Below are 21928 nucleotides of genomic sequence, written 5' to 3'. Positions count from 1 at the left end.
TTAAGAAATGACAACAAAACTGTTAGCGCATCCACATAATAAGAACAGGAGGACACGGAGGATTTAAAAAAAAAAAAAAAAACCTAATGGGCATACGGCCATACTGAGAAAAATAAAGAGAGAGTTGTGTGGAGATGATTGTCATAATTAACTTTGCATCAACTCATTTGGCAATGGCTTAAATGTAACGGACGTTACGTGTGTTAAGCGTTAAAGCTTTAAAATAAAAACAAACTTCTGCAAAGGCATTGATTGGATTTAGTCACACGCTCTGCTTGAATTATGAGAACAGAACAAAAACAGCACGTGGTCATACAGGTCATTTTACGTTTTTTCTTTTCCTTAATCAAATGGTTTTCATGATCAGGCTTTAAAATGTGTTTGATCTACACCATGCAGAAAAAAAACTATAATACAGAATCATAGATTTTATTTGATAGGTCTGATCAACACACTGTCAGTAATTCTCAAAGACCTTACGTACACCTGTTGGGAGTGTGTGTAGGACGCTTCATGAATCTAAAGTCCTACACTGAGATATGAATATTCTTTTGATATTATGCATTGTGTTATCAGCGCAATACAGTTCTTGTGTGACATTTTGCTTTGCTTTGTTTGTTTGTTTGTAATTCATAGAGAAACACCGGGAAATGGCGAGGAAAGCACTGAAGAAGAAAGCCCTTTCACCGGGACCTCCAGTGATGCATCAGCCAAGACAAGGAGCTAAGAGGTAAGGAGAGGAGTTATTCTGAGGAAAGTTTCTGCACAGTGCTACAGAGGAGGGTCTGGCTAGTCCACACAGCATTCCGGGATGGGATCAGGTTTATTGGCATGTCTTTAAGCCAATCACTATTGTCTTGGGCAGCACTAAGGGCTGGACGGTGCTACGGTGCAGCTGAAAAATAGCCTCAGGAAGGAACTTGTTTTGGTGGAACATGTGTCCGATCAAAAGTTGTTTTAGTTGGGCAACAGAAAACTCAGATTGGACAGATAGTCTAGCTGTATAGATTTGCCTTGCATCTGAGGAGCAGTTAACCATAGTCCTCCTAAATCCATCAGAGTTTAAAATGCCAACACAAAGAAAGCGGTAGATATCAAATATTGAGCCGAAAAGAGTGCATCCAGCGTAAATTCTGGCGGCAACGGACCAGTCAAGGTAGTGGAACGTTGTGGATATAGACTAGTTTTGCATGATTTTTTTTCTTTCTTGTTCTCCCTTTTAGGACGTCGAAGTATAACAAGGGCTATGCCGCATTGAGTCAGCACGCTGAGGACCCTTTGGTTGCACTACACTCTGACAGGTATGGTTACACCAGGTATACAGTTGAAAGTGTTGTTGAATTCCTATTATATGCAGGAAACTGAGCACTGACAAACAATATACTGTAACAGCAGACATTTTGTAGCCATAAAGTCATGTCACTTGGACATTTATCAGTTGCAGTTACAACTTAGGCATCTTGACAGCTTTAGTGTCCCTAAATACGTTTGGAGTTGACACACACACACAGGTGTTTTACATCCAAATGACAGAACCTGTCTTTCGTGTCCTTACAGTGATGAAGAGATCGATTTTGAGCAGTATTCCTCTGGATATTCTTCAGCTGAGGTGAGTTAACTCCACAGCACCTTCTTCAGAGGTTTTAAGAAGAATCTTAGTTAGTTACACAGTTTAACTGGCTGCGGGAGTTCAAGTTTCTGGATGTTTATTATCACATTGGTTATACGAGTCCACGTGTGGGAAATGCTGATTCAGGGAGGCTCCATTAAAGAAAACAGCAGTGATGTACTAAGCCATGCACACCACCCTCCCAAGCACCACGCGATCCATGCTGGTGCAGCTGCCCTACCAGGTGATAAAGCAGCATGATAGGAGGCTCTCTTTAGTACCCCGGTAGGTGAGGCCAAATTTCTTTAGGGGCCTGAGACCCCCCAGGTATTTGAATTTGTCTATCTACACCGCTGTGCCATTGATGGTGCCTGAGGGAAAATCGCAGCTAAGTATGTACAGTACATACTACTTGAAAGAAAGTGTTGCTAACAGTGATTAACAGAGATGTGCCTTAGAACAAGTCAGGTGAGCTCATAACACAATTCTTAAAATTCTTGTTGTCTTTTGTGGCGTATTTCCAATGTAAACAACATAGCTACTATGGCTTGAAAACATTGTGTTATGTTTGAAGTTCCCACATTATACACTGTATTCTGACTGCAGATTAGAGCATGTTCCTCATTTTGGACCATAAATAAGTTTTTACATATGACTATTGAGACCTTTTATGGCCTTAGTATTAAACATGATTTTGCTTAAGTGCGCAGAGAAGAGGCAGCTGAAGGCATTAGACGTATGTATTTAGTTTGGTTTAACAGGCACAAGTAGTGATGGGATATGAAAGGGTCCCTTCTAAAAGATGAACCTGCGTGAGATGTCTACCAGGTTTAGCCACCTTCTTCTGATGTTTGTGTGCTTTAGTGACGTTCCATCTCTTTGCTCTTCAGGTCCATCCTGATTTAAGCAGACAGCTGCTCCAGGATGGCTACCGTCTGGATGAGATCCCCGATGACGAGGACCTGGACCTGATTCCGCCCAAAGCTATGGGCTCCTCTGTGTGCTGCTGCCCCGAGGGCCCGTCCTGCTCCATGCAGTGATGCCAGTGCTGGGACTCTGACCTTTTCAAAGGCTTGGCACCAGTTCCTGTCTCTGACTTTAGTCCCTGGTGCCTGAGGCCCTCTTTCTGAACCAGCTCCACTGCTGTGCTGCCTGAGGACGTCCAGCTCAGAAGCCAAACTTCTGTTAATGCTGGACTACATGCACCAGGATCGATGAACCCACATGAAAACGCAAACGGACATAAGAAGCCTTATTCACTGTGACCCAAAGCTTGACCTATTTTTTAATTTTTCTTATTCTTTTTATAGAACTTGATAAAATGCTAACTATGCCACTGCTCTAGATAGAGTGGCAGAGTCAACCATATTTTGGGATAATTTGTTATTGACCCAATAGGGAGATACTGTCTTTTCTGCTCTGGTGATCAGGTCTGCTGCCCTCGAAAGCACAACATGCATACATATTGTGTTTTAATGTTCCGGCCCTTGGTGAATTTGAAACTTCCAGTTATTAACTAACTGCTACGTGAAGGCAACTCATTTAGTCAGTGACTATGGTTGCGTGGATGGTTTTTGTTTCTTTACTGTATCTGTCCTCAAACATTTCATGAGACTTTTTAATTCCAAAGTGAGATGGCCACCACTTTGGGAAATAAATGACACCAACTAAATTACATTTTACAGGTCATTGAGCAAACTGCTACATACCAAGGACTCACTCATCCTCTGCCTGTAGAAGATATACTGTAGAGAAAAGCATGAGGAAAAGTCCTACAAAGTGATTCACTGTTTTTAAGATTAATACCTATGCTTACAAAGTGTTACACTGCTGTGTATGGCAAAAATGTAGATGCAGATGAGTTACTTAAGTACTTTGATAGGGGAACCAATGACATTGGATTTACAATCTCTGTATTGTAGAAATATATGTCTCAATACCCTCCACAAAAAAAAGCTCTTACAAAAAGACTGAAAGCAAAAAATATGGTTTTGATTCACATACAAGACATCTTGTCTTCTTAGAGCATTGGACTATGTGGACTACTTTTTCTTTTTTTTTTTAAGAAAACATTTGTGGGTGATGTTCAAAAATAGATTTACATGACCTTCTTGCCAAGATGGATAAGTCGCATTTTGGATTATTACTCTATCAGGATCTGATATAACTCTTATAAAGGATGTTTCATCTTTAACACATCAAAGTGTGTGTAGATGTCAGATTTGAGTAACTATTCTATTTATTTATTCATATATTTGTTGGGGACACTAAACAGTAAACAACATTTGCATAAGAAAGAGTCATTTGTCTACACTTATGTGTTAACCATATTAACATCAATTTAATCTATGTGTTGGTATATTTCATGTTTGTGTTATGTGTCTGTTGTTGCTTTCTACACAAAAAATGGCAATCATTTTATCATTATTCCACTTTAAAAAACGAATGTATTTGTTCACTCATGTTACAGTTTTCAAAGTTTTAATTACTTACGGGCCACACTGTTATTTCTCATGCTGTGATGTTTGTTGTTACAATGCGTATCTCTCAGTAATATACATGAACGATATAGCAGACCACTTGGCCACCATAAAAAAATGTAAGGACTGGCCAGAATATGACATTTTGTGCTAGAAAAAGTAAAATGTTAAATGTCCCATTACATGGTGCTCTTTGGATGCTGTTAGTGTTCTTTGGACCTTAGTGGTCCCCTAATACCATATCTGAAGTCTCTTTCCAAAAATTCAGCCTTGGTGCAGAATTACAGCCACTAGAGCCAGTCCCTCGATGAGCTGTCCTTAGGATGTTCCATTTCTTAGTCTGTAGCTTTTGAGGAGGGGATAGAGGGGGGGGGGGGGGGGGGGGGGGGGGGGGGGGGGGGGGGGGGGGGGGGGGCCTGACCAACTGGCACTTTGTTCATTTGAAAGCCATGAGGTCTCTCTCTCATGGGTGGGCCAAATTCTCTGAATGGTCAAAACAGAGAAAGGAGAGATAACCTTGCCCCTTTTGACCTCATAAGGGGCAAGGTTCCAGATTGGCCCATCTGAGTTTTTATTTACTCAAAGGCAGAGCAGGTTACCCAGGGCTCAGTTAACACCAACTGCCATTTCTAGCCACTGGGGGAACTCATATTAATGTTAAAAAAAAACTCACAAAGTGAAGTTCATGCCATGGGACCTTTAAAACATTTGCAATGACAATGGTTAATGTTCAAAATGTTACGTTATTTACATGAGAAGTGTGCACTGTCTCCACAGAGCATTCCATTGTTCCAATGTGAAGGATTTAGGAATTAAAGCTGATTCTGCTATTACACTAAGTGAGTCACTTAATACAAGCTTGAGGTAAATGCTTTAAATGTAACTGCTGGATTTCTAGTGTATTGACCCCTGGCTCTGCACAGTGTTTTTATGTACACAAATATTTCACCAGTGGTCAGTAGCAAGTACACTTTACTCACCTGTACTATGCAACTATTGGGACAATCTTCTTATACACATTTGTGACAATGTAATGTTATTGAGAGCAATAACTTAGTTATTTTTTGATGGTAAACACTAATCTTTTTTTGCTACTGTTTGTTGGTTTACATTATTAAAATCAAACGTATCTATACTTTCATGTGTGTGACCATACATTATTAAGAATTGTTTCCGGTATCGCTTGTGTAATTAGGTAATATATTGTTGTTTCCACAAGGGGGAAGCATGAAGCTATGCTGCTTTCTCGAGGCAAGACCTGCTCTTCATAGGCCCCTCACAATGAGCCTTTTGTAACATTGTTGTCATTTAAACATTGCATCATCACCATCACCATAACCATTCCCATTTAGCATTCAGAAAAAGCTAGCTGTGATACTGTAAACAGACCATGTGTAACTTTTTCACAAGGTGAATGACACACACTATACACACACACCTAGGATACTTTTGCTTTAGGCTTTTTATTAACCTATCTACATCTAGTTACTTTAGCCTACTAAATGCTATATTATACATATAATAATAATAATAATAATATATATAAGAATGCCATGAGCTGAAAAGGCGGCGAGACTTGTTGCTTTCGCTGGGCGGGTCTAAAATGCTGTTCGCCATGCGGGGGGTGTCAATTGAAGGGGAGGAAGGAAAAAAAAACGACTGAAGGGAGTTACCTCAGCGCTTTCCGAGATATGAGATCGGGCCATTTTCCAGTTGGTCCCCTTTTCTATTAAAGAAGAAAAGCATAGGGGGAAGAAAGGCAGAAACACAGGTAGCCTATATTTGGAGTGGTAGCGCAGAAAAGAATATATATCGCCTTTCTGCAGGCGGATCAGTCGGAATCTACGTTGCGTGCACAGCTGCCCTCGTGCGCGCGCGCGCGTGTGTGTGTTTACAAGTGTTTGAACGAGTGCCACAAGCAAGGGAAGGACGGTAACGCCAAGGAAGGAGGGATGGTGGACAATTCAAGCAGTAGTAAGGCACAAATGGTAAGTCGTGTATCCGGCCTGGCGTCCCTCCACATTTCTGTGATCTGTTACGTTACGTTAACGAGTTAAGAAAACTAACTCCGAAAGACACAGTTTGAACGCCTCATTTAACGTCACGGTAAAGAGTCAACGAGCTTTACGTGACATTTTTCAGAAGAAAAAGAACTAAACAATTTATAGCTAATTTGACCATATGGTAGGTAACTTTTCTAATTATTTTCTAATTCTATGACAATTCTAATAGAGCTTTCAGAAAAATGACTGATTTCGCTTATTCGTAACGTTAATAATAACAGAAGGCTAATATAAAACCTAAACACGATCATGCTTACGTTAACTACGTAATTTGAGGATGTGGCAGCTAAGCTAAATGCGGAAAGGGTGTACCATTTTTGTTGTTAATTTTAACAGTTTTAACAGACGTCTGTTCCCTTTGGTGGTTGTGTGCTCTGTAAAGATGTCTGTCTTTAAATTTAGCCTCCTTTTCATGTTAAACTGCCGTTTCCTCTGAAAAAGAACGTAATTTGGAAGCAGTTCATCCCCCTCTATTACTAAAACGCAATAGTTGGGGAAACCTGTTCACCCCTTGCTTTGATGAAGGCGTTTAAATGTGTAACGGATTTCAAAATGAGAAATAACAAAACTGTAGGCCTACTTATTACACGATGTCACAGAAAGTTAATAACTAACAGTTTCCCCCCTTCTAGTAAACCCAAATATTCTTTCGTGGTTGGCTGCTTTAACTTGTCTGGCAAGTTTTAAATTCAAGGACCTGATGTAAATGACATGGTTGGATCATCCTTGTTTTTGTATTATCTAAAAATCTGGCTCTTTTGTTTTACAGTGTGTATTTGCCCCTTTAGAGGAATAAGGAATTATATTTGAGCATAGGTCATCCATGACTCCTTCTCTTCCTCCCACAGCCTAGCATGTCTCAGGACCCTAGTTTGGCCTTTCCCCAGAGCAGCTCTACAGGGGGGATGAAGCTAGAAGCGGTAATGGAGCAGCTCCAACGCCAGCAGCAGGCCCGACTGGAAATGGAGCGCAAGGAGAGGAAGCTGCGAGAGGCCCACATCATGTATGCTCAGCAGGTTGCTGCCCAGCAAGCCATCCTGGCAGCTGCCCGGGCTTCTGGGGCCAGCTTCATGGGCAAAGGCCTGGCTGTAGGGGTTCCTGGTGGTGGGTTGCCTCCCCGGGTTTCCAATCAGAGCAGTGTGGACTCGGAAAGAGAGGATGACGAGGACAGAGGCCGGGATTCTGGGGATGAGGATGACGACAATGAGATGATGGAGGGGGACGAGGGCAGTGATGATGAGGATGAGGGAAGTGCCAGTGGTCTGGAGTTCCTCCGCAAACAGACCCTCGCTTTGCAGCAGAGTGCCTCCCGCATCCCGGCCCGTCCCTTTGGCAGTTACTCTGCGTCAGCCCCCCAGAGGGCCGCATCCCCACCTATCAGAGTGAAGCAGGAACCTGACGAGGGCCTGTCTCCTGCCGGGCCTCACTCTGCTACGTCTCCTAACGGACAGGCCGACTGGGGCTTTGATGATCACTTCAGACAGGTTAGTGGCCTTCCTTGGCTCCTAGCCACAGCATTTTTCCTTATATCTTCAATTCCTGTGTATTGGAATTGTTTTCTTCTTTTTTTCCCATTAATGTCTTCCCAACATTACCCATCAAAACAAAGCTGGCTTCTTGTTATGTGTAATAAAACAGGATTACATTATTTACAGTGATTTTTGGACATTATCCCTAAAGGTTTCACACTGCCAATCCTCCCTAATCGCTCTTAAAAATGTTCCTAACTGTCCCATTTTAAATTAAGTGATTCTAGACCGAGCTGCATAATCAAAACAGTGTTCATTGAGACCCAAAGGAGTAAGAGCTCTCATCCGTTAAGTGCTTTTTGATTTCTCAGCCCGTCCCCCAGCTGTGAGCAACAGCTTGATCTTGATTGTGGGACAAACCTCTCCAGCAGTATCTTTGTGTGACAAATCAAATCTTTGTGGATGGTTGACCGCTGATTGGCTTGTGTGGCTAAAAATCCTCCTAAGTAAGTCCTGGCAGTGGGCCAGGCTGGGGCGCAATGTGTTCACACTCACTAGTTCTCTCCCTCTGCGCTCACATTCTCTCTCTCTCTCTCTCTCTCTCTCTCTGTGTGTGTGTGTGTGCGCCTGCCTCTCGTTTTCTGTCACTCTTGGCTCTTTGCTCAGGCTTTGGTTTGGCTCTGATCCAGGTAGCGGAGTCAGCCAGGGCAGGACTGCTGCTGTGCGGCTGTGGGTGGTTGGCCGGGTCAGCACGAGGATTTTGGGTGGGTGGGATGTTTGGATGTTGTACACAGTAGCAACCTGTCACACCCCCCGACCCAAGAGTTTTGGCTGTGTGCCAAGTGCACTTTTCCTTGAAGGTAAATATTGTCTCAGCACAGTGTTACCAAACACTGGATTTTAAAATGGCAGTATTTTCCATACATTGATTTATATGCAGTGGGTTATGTTGATTTTCCATATAGTTTTTATATTTAAAATGGGCAAAATCCTATTTCATTGTGGAGCTATGCACAGTGCATTGATTCGCTCAGGCCCGTCTTGTCCCTACAAACACATTCGGACCTGTCTGGGAAAAGCCCCTGCGGCCGCCTTCTCTCCCGGCATGACTGCTTGACCGCAGAAAGCCTCTTGCTTTACCGTATATTTACAACTGCTTTCACGAGTTCAAGGCAATTAGACATTCTTGTCTGGACTGACTTAGTAGAAGAGAGGCCTAAGATACAGCCTTTAGTTTGTAAATGACATGGGTCATATAGATAAACCTTGTGTAGCATTAGCTAGCATGTTTGCATTTGTGTCAAGCCACAATGTCTGTCTTCAGTTTAGGTCAATTTTATTTTCCTGTAGGGATCACCGGGAAACCTAAAAGCAAGTTTTGGATTCTTACTTGATAACTCTAGCAGAAAAGCTTGTGGCTCTTCATGATTGACATACAAATAACTAGGGTGTGATTTGCCTGGTGGGGGATGCGTGGGATATCACTCTTTCTGAGCTACATAGCCCTGCCTCTGCTGAATTATTTTTATCCCTGGTGGGGACAAAATGTATGCCGCACCCCCCCCCCCCCCCCCCCCCCCCCCCCCCCCAAAGTGATCATCTACTTTACCAATAGCCTGGACCATATATTATTATATACTTAAAATAGAAGTATTTTAAACTGCGCTGTAACGTGAACCGCCTATCGTGCCATAGAATGAAAAGTGAGCATCATCCGGAGGTGACAGTTAAATTTAGGCACTAAAACATGTATGTTGTACACCACAATTTCATTTTTCTTCTTTTTTTTTTCTTTTTTTTTAGATGATTATTTTTTGCTATTAATTCCACAGGACAGATGCACACATGAAAGGGGAGGAAGAGGGGGGGAAAACATGCAGCAAAGGGCCGCAGGTGTCAAACCCGCGGCCACTGTGTCGAGTGAACCTCTCTATGTTCACCTGCTCTACCAACTGAGCAACTTGGCCACAGTGCTATTTCATTCTGAGATAATTTTCCATTAAATATTGAATGTCATAAATAAGTGTTTTGGCATGCCTGGCAGAGTGGATCTATATCCATGGTGAAAGGGGGATTTAATCCTCGCACATTTTGTTTTGTTGTGCATGATCAAAATACTGCTTTTCTTCACAAATCGCACCCTGCATGTAACTGATGCCTTAGCTTTTTAACTTTACTTTCAAAGAAATTAGAAAGAAATTCTTTATTATTAGGATTAGTCCCTTGAGATGTGACTTTGATATTCCAAAATGCAGCTGCGCTGTAAGTGAGTCCTCTTGTGACCACAAAAGGAACATCATTGTCGTCTCATATTATTATAACCTTATTGGCCTAATGTTAGCTACAATAGTCAACGTTAGCTTATGTTACCACTTGTTAGAGCGGACCACTACAGTTAAATTAACTTTAACCAGGCCGCTTCTATGAACAAACGGCAGAGAGAAACAGACTTTACTTAAATTTCTGTGGCGGTGGCAGGCTTCGGAGCAGCGCGCTGAGGTTCCAGAAGACTCTCCAGCGTAAATAACACTATCCTTGCTGTCTCCGCTCAAACCCCTCAACAGTGACATAAATTACATTTTAAACTGAAAAAAGTCTGAAAAAAAGGGTTACATAAGTAACCAATCACATTGGTCCCCCAACTACAAATAGACTGTGATTCTGTGGGAACCACTGAACTGGGAACTAAGCCGAGTTACATGTCGTTTTGCATCACAGCTTGTGACATAGCAGGTTTGAGAGAGCTCAGCAGCATGTGGGTGATATAAAAAGCCTGAGTTGCACAAGAGTGGGCAGTGTCGGAGGACATATCTGAGCTTGATCAGTGGCTTATCATGTGTCTGGATTTTATTACGGTCTATTTAAAGGCAACTGTCTTTGAAGGTGCTTCTCTAGACCACATTTCCAATTTTAGGGAAAGCAGTAATATAGTTCTGGGATGAGGAGCAGTAGTAGTCTTTTTTTGATTATTACTTACTGTATATCAACTAGAGCCTCTAACCTCACTGTTTGAGATGATATAAAAGATCACATGTATGTTGTATGAAATGGAGTATCAATGCATTTTTTGGGCAGCTTATTGTTTCCATAAGTGTCAGAAAAAGTCGAGTAAGCAGTATTATACTGCGAGATGACCAGACTTTGTGTGAATGTGTCTAAACAGAAGATCCCAGCAGCAAAGTTGCAGCTGACCAGTGCTCTGTCTGTGGCTCGGTGTCTTTTATTAGGAGAGTCGGGCTGAGCCTGGGGGTTGGGGGAGGCATTATGGGACGAGAATTGGTCTGGCCTTTTTTTTGTTTCCTCTCTTTTATCTTTCCTGTCATTATGTCAGCTCTGCAGTATTTAATGACGGCTCATCTCTTCAGGCAGTTTCAGGTTGCACCACTTTAGGGGGAAGGGTGCAGTGGAGGCAGGGGAACTGTTTTTTGTTGTTTTTTTGATGTCATTGTCTTTGAGACGCCAGAGACAAGTCTGGCAGATGCAACAAATACCGCCCCCCTGTAATGTAATGTAGGGAAGACATTTATTATGTTCTAAAAGCAGTGACCGATGAGAGATTGGATGGCTAGCTAGAAGGGACAAGTGTATAGAAGACCATTTACATTAACATTTACATGTAGCCAGTAACTATAAGGCGGAGACTTTTACCCAAAGCACCCGGTGTGCAAATGCTGCGACCACTCTGACAGAGATTTAGCCATGCTCGTGAGACAGATAGCAGATCCTGTATAACAAGTTTGGCTTCTGATTTCATCCGAAGCAGAGTCTGACAAGTGCTAGTTCATCAACATTTCGAGGAACGTATATTCATGACTTTTTTTTTAAAGTAGTACTGTAGCTCTTAAACTATGGGTGGAACATGAAAGATGGGTGGAACGGGTGAAACATAAGAAAACATATCCCTGTTACAAGGTAATGTTTAGTTTTATGTAAATTGTCAGAATCTTAACACTTGACTGACAACAATTTGATGAATCTCTCTTGTAGTCCTGTACTATGAAGTGTTTTTAGTGTAAATGAGTGTTGAGGGTCTGTACAGGTCAGATGGGGGTGGACAGACATGGGTAGCCAGTGTTTTTGTGTCAGTGATGTATGTGTGGTGACCTCAGCCCTGTCCTAAACAGCAGAGTAAATAATTGACAAACAAGAGGATGGACAAAGGCGTCGCGTGTAGAGAGGACAAGGGTGGGCAGCCGGCCGGCCGGCCTCAGCACTCTGGCCTCTACCGCAGTGGAACAGAGGCTGCATGACCCCTGTAATCCACCCACCCGTCCACCCCTCCGGCACACACACACACACACACACACACACACACACACACACACACACACACGTCTATAGAGCCCTCTACTCCTTGCAATAATCCCTATGTGATTAATAGTTTTAATCATGCCTGCAGAACAGCAGATTGTGTCTTATGTCCCACTCTATTGGTGGTGAAAGAAATTCAGTCGGATTGGCTGGGTGTTGTAAACGAGAGGTGTTGTGTGGTGTACTACAGGTGGTGTGTGAATGCAGTGGCTTTTAGTTTCACAGGTTTACAAGTTTTATGTTCACGGGCTGTTTGTTCCTGTGCAACTCTATCTTCTGACAAATGAAACAAAGTTGAGGTAGTGAGCAGAGCATGTCTAGATTTGTAATGCTGTGATCACAGAGGAAGAGTGATGACACAAAGCTATAAGACAGAAACCGATATGAGTTCTTCTCTCGTCACATAGCAGGGTTGATATAACAAGGAGTGCTTGTCAGGTGTGAAACTAGGCATCAAGTTGAGAGATTAGTGATGGCATTTGAATGTTTCTATTTGGGGCGTTGGTACTCTTTTTTTTTTTTTTTTTATGATATCCCAAGATTCAGTGAAGAAAGTTATATCACAGTTACTCAACATTGCCCAATGTGGTTCCTGTTTTTCATTATGTCACATACACATACTCACTAACAGCCAAGAATGTTAGCTCAGTTCAGTTAGATTTTACAAGGCAATGTGTTTTTAGCCCCTACAGCCTGATCAGATTTTTCTTGCCATTTGGATCAGAAAGGCTGCAAACCAGGATAAAATGGAAAACTGTGAGGTATCATCCTTTCAGACTAAGTAAATTAGTGCCAAGGCTGAACTCTCATCTAGGTCTACAGCTATCTACTATTTTAGTAATAAAGTATTCTACCCATTATTCATTGATTTAATCAGATAATACATCATTTTGCTTTATTAAAGAGCAATAGTAAACACACAAAAGGGAAAATAAGACTGGTCTCTTAAAATGAACAATTTGCCGAGACACAGCGTTGACATTCAGTTTACGTTAGCCATCTTCCGATGTCCGCTGCTGCCTTGGCGTGCAGTAAAACGGATGGACCGCAGGCTCTATCTGCCTATGTTCCGCTAATTCGGGCATCGCTGGTTTGTTGTATGTTGTCATAGCAACGACATCGACCCCGCAGTGCTGGCGGATTATTTTAGTTCCGTTTCAGTTCAAAAACCACTCCTTTAGAGTGGGGAGGGGCAGTTGAAGGATGCTCGGACGCTTAATCCAATGATAACCTGGACAAGGTGGATATAGGCAGGAATACTCCAGCTACTGAAGGAGTTCTCTACCCTTTGTTGACTGGGTAATGAGAACTCCGTTTTAAACCAGGGTAAGGTGTTTACATAATGTTTGAGAAATTGGGGTATTGCCTTAACCCAAATAATATATAAATATATTTATTCATTTTTTAAACTGCAGGTAAACACACTGATTGGCACACAACCCAGTGGTCCGTACATAGTTTAATGGTTGGTTTATAGACAAAGTTTCAGTGAAAATAATTTGCATTAATGATTTTAAGTAATCAAATTACCCGAGTTTGAGCCCTACTCTCATTTGCCTAGGCGGAACAGAAGGCACACCTAGTCTACAACTTAGGTCAGGGATTTATTTGACACAAAGAAAGGGCCAACAGTCCACAGTGGTCCAAATCTGGTTCCTGGGGTTAACCGTGTCTGTCAGGGCTGAGCACCGCCATCATTTGCCACCCTTGAGCCCTGCTTCTGCTGCTCAAGCACTGAAGCCTGTCTGTTGATCCAGCGCTGTTGCATAATTTAGCTGTTGCCCCAGCAACATATCAGCCAGGAAGTAAGGCGCTGCACGGCTGCAGCACAGAGATCAATAAGGATTGTGTGTGTGTGAGCTTTTAGAGGCAGGAATGTTTGGCCTCGTTTATGGTTCATTTATGATAAATGAGGAGGGCATTGTATTTAGCAGATGGGACTCAGGTTTTCCTTTTGACAGTGGAATGAGGAACACATTTACTCTGGTGAACCAGTGAATCAGCTGCAGTGTTGAAAGCCACTGAATGTGTGAGGAATGTACAAAAGTATCACCGTGTCTGTCAGTAGTGTCACAGTGAGAACTGGGAGTACTCAGTGCCTGATGTGCATGCTGCATATGTCAACATGACCTGGTTTCTGCTTTATGAACGTTACGTCAATGTCTCACATGTCATAACTGTTAGTGGGTTTCGAATGGTGTACTTAATTTCTACTACTACTAGTTCTACTACTTCTGTTTACTGGACTTCCTGTTCGGCTGATGTAATACGGCTGGACTTACCATCTGACCCTTATTTCTTCAAAGCGCCTGCAAATGGGGGTTATTCAGATGAGAAACAATGAGGAAGGCTGAGGTCCATTACAACATGTTACAGTGCTGGTTCAAAACAAGAAGCGTGACTGTAATGTGTGAGACCTAATATGTTTCATGTGCAATGCTCAAACTGTTACACAGGGAGCTGAAGACCGTACCACTGACTGTTCACTTCTCTGTCACAATGACAACAACGTAGCCTATACATTGTTTCTCTTGTAAATAAGCAGTGAAGGACCAACTCGTATATCTATACAGAAAGCCACTAGGCCTACATTAGATATTGTTTAGCACAGTGTAAGTATCAAAACATTCTTTGATTTCCAGTTTTCAAGCTTTTGTTTAACAGTTCAGTGGTTCGCACATTTGAGGATTTTTGAGCACCAAGACCCAAAAAGGATTGACGTGTAGAATGGGGTCTCTTGACCTTATGTTGTATACAATACAATTACCCAATTTCTTTCAAATGTTCTTCATTTCCTTTTGTGAATGTGATTCACTTTAATTCCTTACCAGGTTTTCTGTCATCTGGATGACTTCATGACAACAAAATTATATTACTAATGGCAATTGTGATGAATGGCCTGGACACTAAATGGTTAACCTGATTTTCAAATAAGCTTTTCCCCCTTAGCTACACTAGTTAACACTGATCTGAATACAGATTAACTTTATTTTGAGCTCAACGTTGTGGTTGACCTGCCATTTCTTTGTCTATTTCTGTTTTTGTGTCATATATTTGTTCAACCACAACAACTCCAAAATACTCTGTGTGCACACTGTTAAAAAAAATATTTACATCTTCTTTGTTGTATGGCATGACGGCCTCAAGCACTTCAATTCATTTTGTCAAAATGTGTATTTAAGGTATATTCCTGGTATATTCAGGCTTATTAAAAAAAAAAAAAATTATATATATATATATATATTTACATAGAAACATTTTACTTTTGAATGTCTTTCTAGTTAGTGCTAAACTCTCACTCTTTTCCCAAAGTTGGTTTTTGGTAGCATGTGAACAGACAGCAGTGAGGTGTGCTGTTTACACATTTATTGATGTGGTGCATTTCTCTGGGAATTTTTCAGTTTATGTTTTTAGTTCACAGCTGTGTGAAAGGTGCTTTGCCTCATTAACAGCAGGCCTTTGCTGCTTAGGTTGGATAAAGGCAAACTGGGCTTTTATCACTGGATTGCCTTTTTTGATGGCGTTTTTCTGATTGTTGCTACTCAGTGCGTAATGTCTGGTTTGGCTATTGTTGAACTTGTGTCGGTACGGAAACAAATAAAGGCCTTTTAACCTCAAAAATGAAGCTTAATTATATTTAGCTCTTCCAGTTTCCAGTACAGTTGACATATGGGCAATATTGGAACATTTAATTTACGGGAAATAGGGATGCCACAGTGAGGACATTTCCCTCCTGGTAAAAACGACCCTGACACACTAATTCAATAATCGGCCGTCAGACAGACTGGCAAGGTTGGGGACTTGAGTCTGTTTGGTGTGTTCTGTGTCACGATGGGCCAGCGGCCTTCATTTTAACAGACCTGACGTACTCGGTCAGAAGGCGGGCACTGCTGACAGTCGGACTCAAATGACCAATCTGATTGGTAAAGTGCTAACCCGGAGACGAGGAGCGGGATGAGCATGACTAGAGGCTCTCAAAATCTGACAAATCTTTGTCGATCTGAAATGAAGACAGATTCACCAACTTGCTTAAAATGTTTTCAGAAACACGTTTCTGTTAACTATTTTGGTAAAATATGAGATTGTATTCTGAACAAGCCGCCATGACAGTCTGCCTTTGAATACCCAGGGAAACCAGAGCCACATGACGCAATCGTCCAAACAGCTGCTGTCGGCATCGCTTCGGTGGGTTCCGAGGCACTTTTTTGGGCCAACTCGGGGGGGGGGGGGCGGTTAGTCCGTCCGGCGGCTTTTACTGCCAACGGTCAGCCGTCGAGTTAGTGTGTCAGGGCCATAAAAGATTTTCATCCGATTTTGAGAGACGATACGATAAAATTATTTGTTTAAACTAAGATGGTGATATTTTTGACAGCCACCAAATATGAATAAGGATGAACTAAAAATCTCCAGTATCACGTGGGCCAATGCTCACTACTTTTTGATGCCATTTGTCATGTGCTTAAGTTTAACACTGCTGGCACCAAGTAACCTGAACTTGCTCAACTGAACAACGTTCTATTTTTTGGCATATTAGTGGATAGCATACATCTGTTAAATGATCTTAAAATGTCATTGTTGTTGTGCCATTTTTCCCATGCAAATGCTATTTTCAGTTTTATCTGAATTGGTGTTAGATGTACTCGGGCTGGCCTAGACCAAGCCACAGTTTGTGCTGACCTGCTCTTAACAGCCACGTGTGGATGATTTCCCCTCCCCAGAAATAGAGGTATTGAATTTAGTAGGGAGATGAAGGGGGGAGGGAGGGAGAGGGGGGGGGAGAGGTACTGAAGAAGGAGAAGAGCGGTTAGTGGTCTGGCTCAACACACTACACTGCCCCACCCAGAGGAAACATTCCAGACGGAATTAAAGAGTTAACTCTTCAAACAGTGAACATTCCCACCGGGGGCTCCCAACAAGAGACAGGGGGTTTGGTGGGGGTGGATGGGTGCATGTCCGTGTTGTAGTTGGGCCCCTGATTGGTGATCTTTCAATTCATTTCACTCAGTGTTGCAGGGGCTGTAAAAGGGAAAAAAAAGCCAAAAGGGCCTGAATGGGAGGAGCTGAGTGGGAGGGCCCGCTGGTGCAGGCAGAGACACTTTTTTATCTGTCTGAGTCCATCTGCTGCTGACAGACAGGAGGAGGCTTCTCTTTGGCCACACCATGACCTGAGCAAACACAGCACCAATTGGCAGTATGTTGTCTGTTAGGATGATCCTGCCATCTAGGGACATCCCAAATATCATGGTTGGCGCTACGGTGAGAAATATGCAACTATGTTCAAAGCTTTATCGAAGCTGTCTCCCAAAGTCCGCCAAACGTTTTCCGTTGGGGGAGAGAGGACCTATTACTTGAACAAACAACGTAGACAAAGACAAACATTTGAATACTGATTTGGATGTCCATCACCAGCTTCAAAGGGTTTGGGTCAGCCCTGCCGCCATCCACACACACAAAACTACTGGATCTAGATTGTGTTAGGTTATTCATTCATTCATGTATTAATCGTCCTGCATCCTTGAGACCATCCTACTGTGCTCTCCATCAAAACGAGAACGGCTTTACATCATTAGTTACATTTTTTTACTCTGCACTGTTGATTCTGGTGAAATGTGTGCCACACTCATACCCTAGATGGAAAATACTTGGACCAAACGGATTTTAAATCGAGCTCTGTAGTCTCATGGTCAAACATTTGGCAACCTGTGTTTCAAAGTATTTTTAGAAGAGCTATGTACTTTGAACAAAACTGTTTTTTCTAGTAATATGCCCCTTCAAATGCATATCCAACATTAAATACCAAATACAAATTTCCACTGGTCTTAATTTTTATAAATGTACAAGTGGCAATTGTAATTCTGTCGTAGATCAGATTCATCATAGATTCATGGAGATAGAAAACACAGCTGTCCCGACGTTGAAATGCTCATTTCCTTTGTGGCTTTATTATTTATATGCATTAGTGATTTGCATCATGGACGTGTTTGCTTAAAGTTGGGCCCTTGAAGTCTCCACACTTCCAGTCAGATCCCACATTACTTGCACTAGTCCCTTGAAAAACAGAAATGTCATTAAGACACAAAGAAGTATGTTGTGCTTTCTCAGCAGAACCAATCTTAATCTCACTTTGCCAAATGTAGCTGTGAAGAGCACAAGGCTTTTAGCTGAACTAATCCCTCTTGCAACATTATGCAAATGTCTGCCCTCATGCACACGGTCACTGGGGCCACACTGCTCATCTCCATTTAATTGTATTAAAAGGTAAAAAAAGTTCTCACATTTAAATGCAAATGTTGCACGTCCATTAGAGTTGTCACACTTTTTTCCCAAATTGACCCTGAAGGGTTGACTTCCCTGCTTCTGATGGAAACTGAGCTACTGATGCCTGCTGTAATTTGATCAAGCCCCCCTCACCAGACCGCTGGTTCCCTTCGTCCTTTATAACCACTCCCACTCAGCATATCTCAACACCTGCTCTTTAATGAAGGCAAACAGAGAGGGGAATAGCCAAATGAAACAAAGACATCCACCAAGCCCTTTGGCAGCTGCAGGGAAGTAGAGCCAAGGTCATATAACACTGTTCAGCGAAGTCTCCTTGAGTTTTATATAGGCTGACTTTATATAGTGATGTGTACAGTACACATGTATATAGACTACTGTTCACATTGGTTGCGGTGACCCTTGCCACAGTATGCAAGGTTGTCCTTGTACCATGTCCAGTATGGTCTCATACTGTATATACTGAGTTTTAACTTGTTAGTCTGTCTTTGCAACACTGCACACATGGTTGATGTGTTGCACGTACTTATTGCGATGTGTGTATGTGTATTCAAGTAGTGGTGTGTGTGTGTGTGTGTGTGTGTGTGTGTGTGTGTGTGTGTGTGTGTGTGTGTGTGTGTGTGTGTGTGTGTGTGTGTGTGTGTGTGTGTGTGTGTGTGTGTGTGTGTGTGTGTGTGTGTGTGTGTGTGTGTGTGTGTGTGTGTGTGTGTGTGTGTGTGTGTGTGTGTGTGTGTGTGTGTGTCTACTTGAATACACATACACACATAATACACGTAATATTGCAATTTGAAAAAAGACAAATAGCTCTATTTGGATATAATATATAATTCTTGACTACTAGGGTGACTTTGTAGGGGAGTGCATCTACATAGAAAAAAGGGATCTTTTCTTATGCAAACCATACTTTGTTGAATTTTAATGCTTTACAAACACCAAAGCATAAGCACTGTGTGACTAACGTTACTCTTCTGAAGACATTTTGGAGAGGGAAATTAGATGGTTAAATACAGTGGTTGTCTCACATGACACCATTGTATTCATATAATACTATTAATCCAGGCTAAAGTGAATGATTAATAATAATAATGCATGCATGCATGCTTGTTTGCATGTATGTTTGCTAAATTCATCAACACTGATTGTGATTGGTGGTTCGCTGTGCACGCAAACCTGCATGTCTCACACACAGCAACAAGAACACTCAAATCCATGTAAATGACGTTATCAGAAACAGACTGCTGTTGTAGATTAGTGTTACGTTTCTGGCTCCAAACCGTAACGTTATTTGGGAGAGACGCCTTGTTTCTTTAGGCTAACTATATTAGCTTTAGACTGGCTGGTAGCGGCTTTCTGCAGTGAAAAGGGGCCGGGAGACTTTGTGATAACGTTGCATCAATCAGGTGATTGTAGTTTGTCTTTGCAGCGAACATAAAACACTGACTATTGTAGATTCACTACCCATGCAGCTGCTGCCTACGGTCCATTTCTACACACGAAGCCTCACTTTCCAAAACAAAATAAACATAAATGGAGTGCAGATTGGATATGGATTGGCATTTTTATATTGCTGATATTGAATCGAAATGCCCTGATATACCCAATCCAAACACCTACTAGACAGCAGGTGATTTAAAAAAATAGTTTGCAGTCAAAGTGTAGGCTGTCTCATAGCCACATCTTTCTCCAACTGGCCAACTGCCGTCCAAATATATGGTGTCTTTGGGTCAGGCAGTAAGGAAGTGTGGAGGTGAGGAGTGAGAGTTGTTTATTGTTACTGTCTTTCTTGGCTGTCTTCTACCACTGCTTTGGCTGAGCTCCAGGCTGGTGTCAGGGGCCTGTAGGTGCTAACTGGGCCACTGTGTCATGCCCCTTGGGTAAACACAGCAGAGAAGGAGAAAGAGGTACAGCAGGCTTTCCTTTCACTGCAGCCTGCATGCTTTTCTGTACGCAGTCATTGCACTGCCTGCCAAAATCCCATGTAGTTTATAATAGCATGTGGCTAGGATGTTTGGCTGCCAAGTCTTCAAACACAAGTCAAGTGTAATCATATGCTTGTAAGAGGGCGCTACCAGCAGAGGAGGAAAAAGGGGCGGGGGAGGCCCTGGCTGCTGCCCAGGAAACGTCACATTACACTGAAAGCAATGTGTTCACAGCTCAGCTTCCAACATTTACATTCTACATTCAGGACTGTACATCCTCCAAAGCTGCTCACTTCCTGAATAACAATCTTCACAATAAACCAACAGTAAGCAGTATGGCTATCAAAGCCTCTCGCTAGTAATCCTAAATGTTGTGCTAGTGTATACACAGCTTCATATGGAGGGGGGGGGATTCCTACTAGCAAGAGCAAAGTCCTGTTTGTAATCTAGTAATTCATTCGCAGAGTTTTAATGAAGGATATTAACATAATACGATTTTCTTTTCTTTTGGAGAAAATCCATTTTGCAGATCACATGGTGAGAGCTTAGATTGCTATGCTTTTGATAAATGTTCTGGAAAAATCCAAAATGTTCCATCTCTTATTTATGTGATATATGCGTTGGTATGTTAAACAAGCTAAAACAAATTTAGCTTTATAGACGTAACATATTTGATTTTGCATTTAAAAAGTGGAATGTCCGACCATTATCAGACCTTTTTTTTGCCAGTAGCACACCAATTGCGGGATTCATCACTTGCAAGGCTTTTATTGAATCATTTCAGATGATTAAAAAAACACATCAGGATTTGACCTTTAGCTTATCTGGTTAATAGACAATCACACTGAAAAGTACTATGAACCATGCTAACTGCAGTCAATAATTTCAAAAGCCATGTTAGTAAATGATTAAAACGTGGCACAGAAAATTGAATTCTTAACAGAAAAGATTACAGTGAATGTAGGTTACTAGAAGAACTACATGTTTTGAGGAAGGTGTCACAAATGCTACTATTATCTGGTGTCCTTTAGTGTGATGGAGCGTACAGTGCAGACTTTTTTCACTTGCATTTTATTTGACAACAGAAATATATAATCTTGTCCGTGTCTTTAGCTGCATGCTAGCCGGTAAGCTACGCTGTGTTTGTTTTTTCTGCCCATGCGGCATCATTTTGATGTCCCTACTTAGCGTATTAATGTGAACATGGTTCAATAAGGTTCGTGGCAGATTTGGGATGCCCCAACCCCCAGTACAGCCATTCTTGATTAGCCAGCCATCTGGTCAGACAAAGACATCTCATGTTTTCCTGCCCTAATAAAATGTGATTAGAAAACATGAGGAAGCTCCACACTTTCAGCACAGGGAGGATGGTCAGAGCATTTGTTTTGTCTTTTTATTTTAACAAAATGAAATGCATTTGGAGGCAGCGTTGTTCTCCGTTGATGGAATAAATTGTAATCAGACATTAAGTATGAACTTTTCACAAGTGGGTGTACCTATACAAATGAATGCAAGTTACAGTGGCTTGCATACATTTGCACACCCATGCTAAAATTGATTTTAAAAATAGGAATAAAAAAAACAATTTAATTCAAACAATTTAAGAAAATTCAACCTTTTAAGGACACCAATTTTCTTTGTGAATGAATAATGTATTGTAAATACATAAATGGTCTTCCTCAAAGTACAGGGGGCATAAGTATACACACCCCTATGTTAAATTCTCAAACAGGAAAGCACATTTATATTTTTTAAAGGCCAGTTATTTCATGGATCCAGTATACTATGCATACTGACAAAG

The 21928-nt window shown here is 41.8% G+C and overlaps 2 protein-coding genes and 1 long non-coding RNA gene across 4 annotated transcripts in view; 2 read left to right on the top strand and 1 right to left on the bottom strand.

Annotated features, from left to right (window-relative positions):
- The window catches only part of fam219b (family with sequence similarity 219 member B), a 6760-nt gene extending 2560 nt beyond the window's left edge, over positions 1-4200 (top strand). Inside the window, exons 3-6 of the mRNA XM_034873334.1 lie at positions 637-730; positions 1224-1301; positions 1558-1609; positions 2500-4200. Coding sequence (XP_034729225.1) covers positions 637-730; positions 1224-1301; positions 1558-1609; positions 2500-2649 — 374 coding nt within the window. The 3' untranslated portion in view covers positions 2650-4200. The remainder of the gene's footprint in view (positions 1-636; positions 731-1223; positions 1302-1557; positions 1610-2499) is intronic.
- The window catches only part of LOC117945721, a 14191-nt gene extending 4386 nt beyond the window's left edge, over positions 1-9805 (bottom strand). Inside the window, exon 1 of the long non-coding RNA XR_004656876.1 lies at positions 9794-9805. This is a non-coding gene — a long non-coding RNA (uncharacterized LOC117945721). The remainder of the gene's footprint in view (positions 1-9793) is intronic.
- LOC117945672 (AT-rich interactive domain-containing protein 3B-like) overlaps positions 5688-21928 on the top strand; it is a 58542-nt gene continuing 42301 nt past the window's right edge. The window contains exons 1-2 of one of the 2 annotated variants that reach the window (XM_034873316.1): positions 5688-6273; positions 7001-7636. In XM_034873316.1, coding sequence (XP_034729207.1) covers positions 6271-6273; positions 7001-7636 — 639 coding nt within the window. In that variant the 5' untranslated portion in view covers positions 5688-6270. The remainder of the gene's footprint in view (positions 6274-7000; positions 7637-21928) is intronic. The other variant, XM_034873307.1, reaches the window with a different exon arrangement.

Source organism: Etheostoma cragini, chromosome 1, assembly GCF_013103735.1.
Source record: "Etheostoma cragini isolate CJK2018 chromosome 1, CSU_Ecrag_1.0, whole genome shotgun sequence".
In the NCBI taxonomy this organism is placed as follows: Eukaryota; Metazoa; Chordata; class Actinopteri; order Perciformes; family Percidae; genus Etheostoma; species Etheostoma cragini.
The sequence above is the reverse complement of the archived record's forward strand: the minus strand, read 5'-3'. Positions and strand labels throughout refer to the sequence as shown.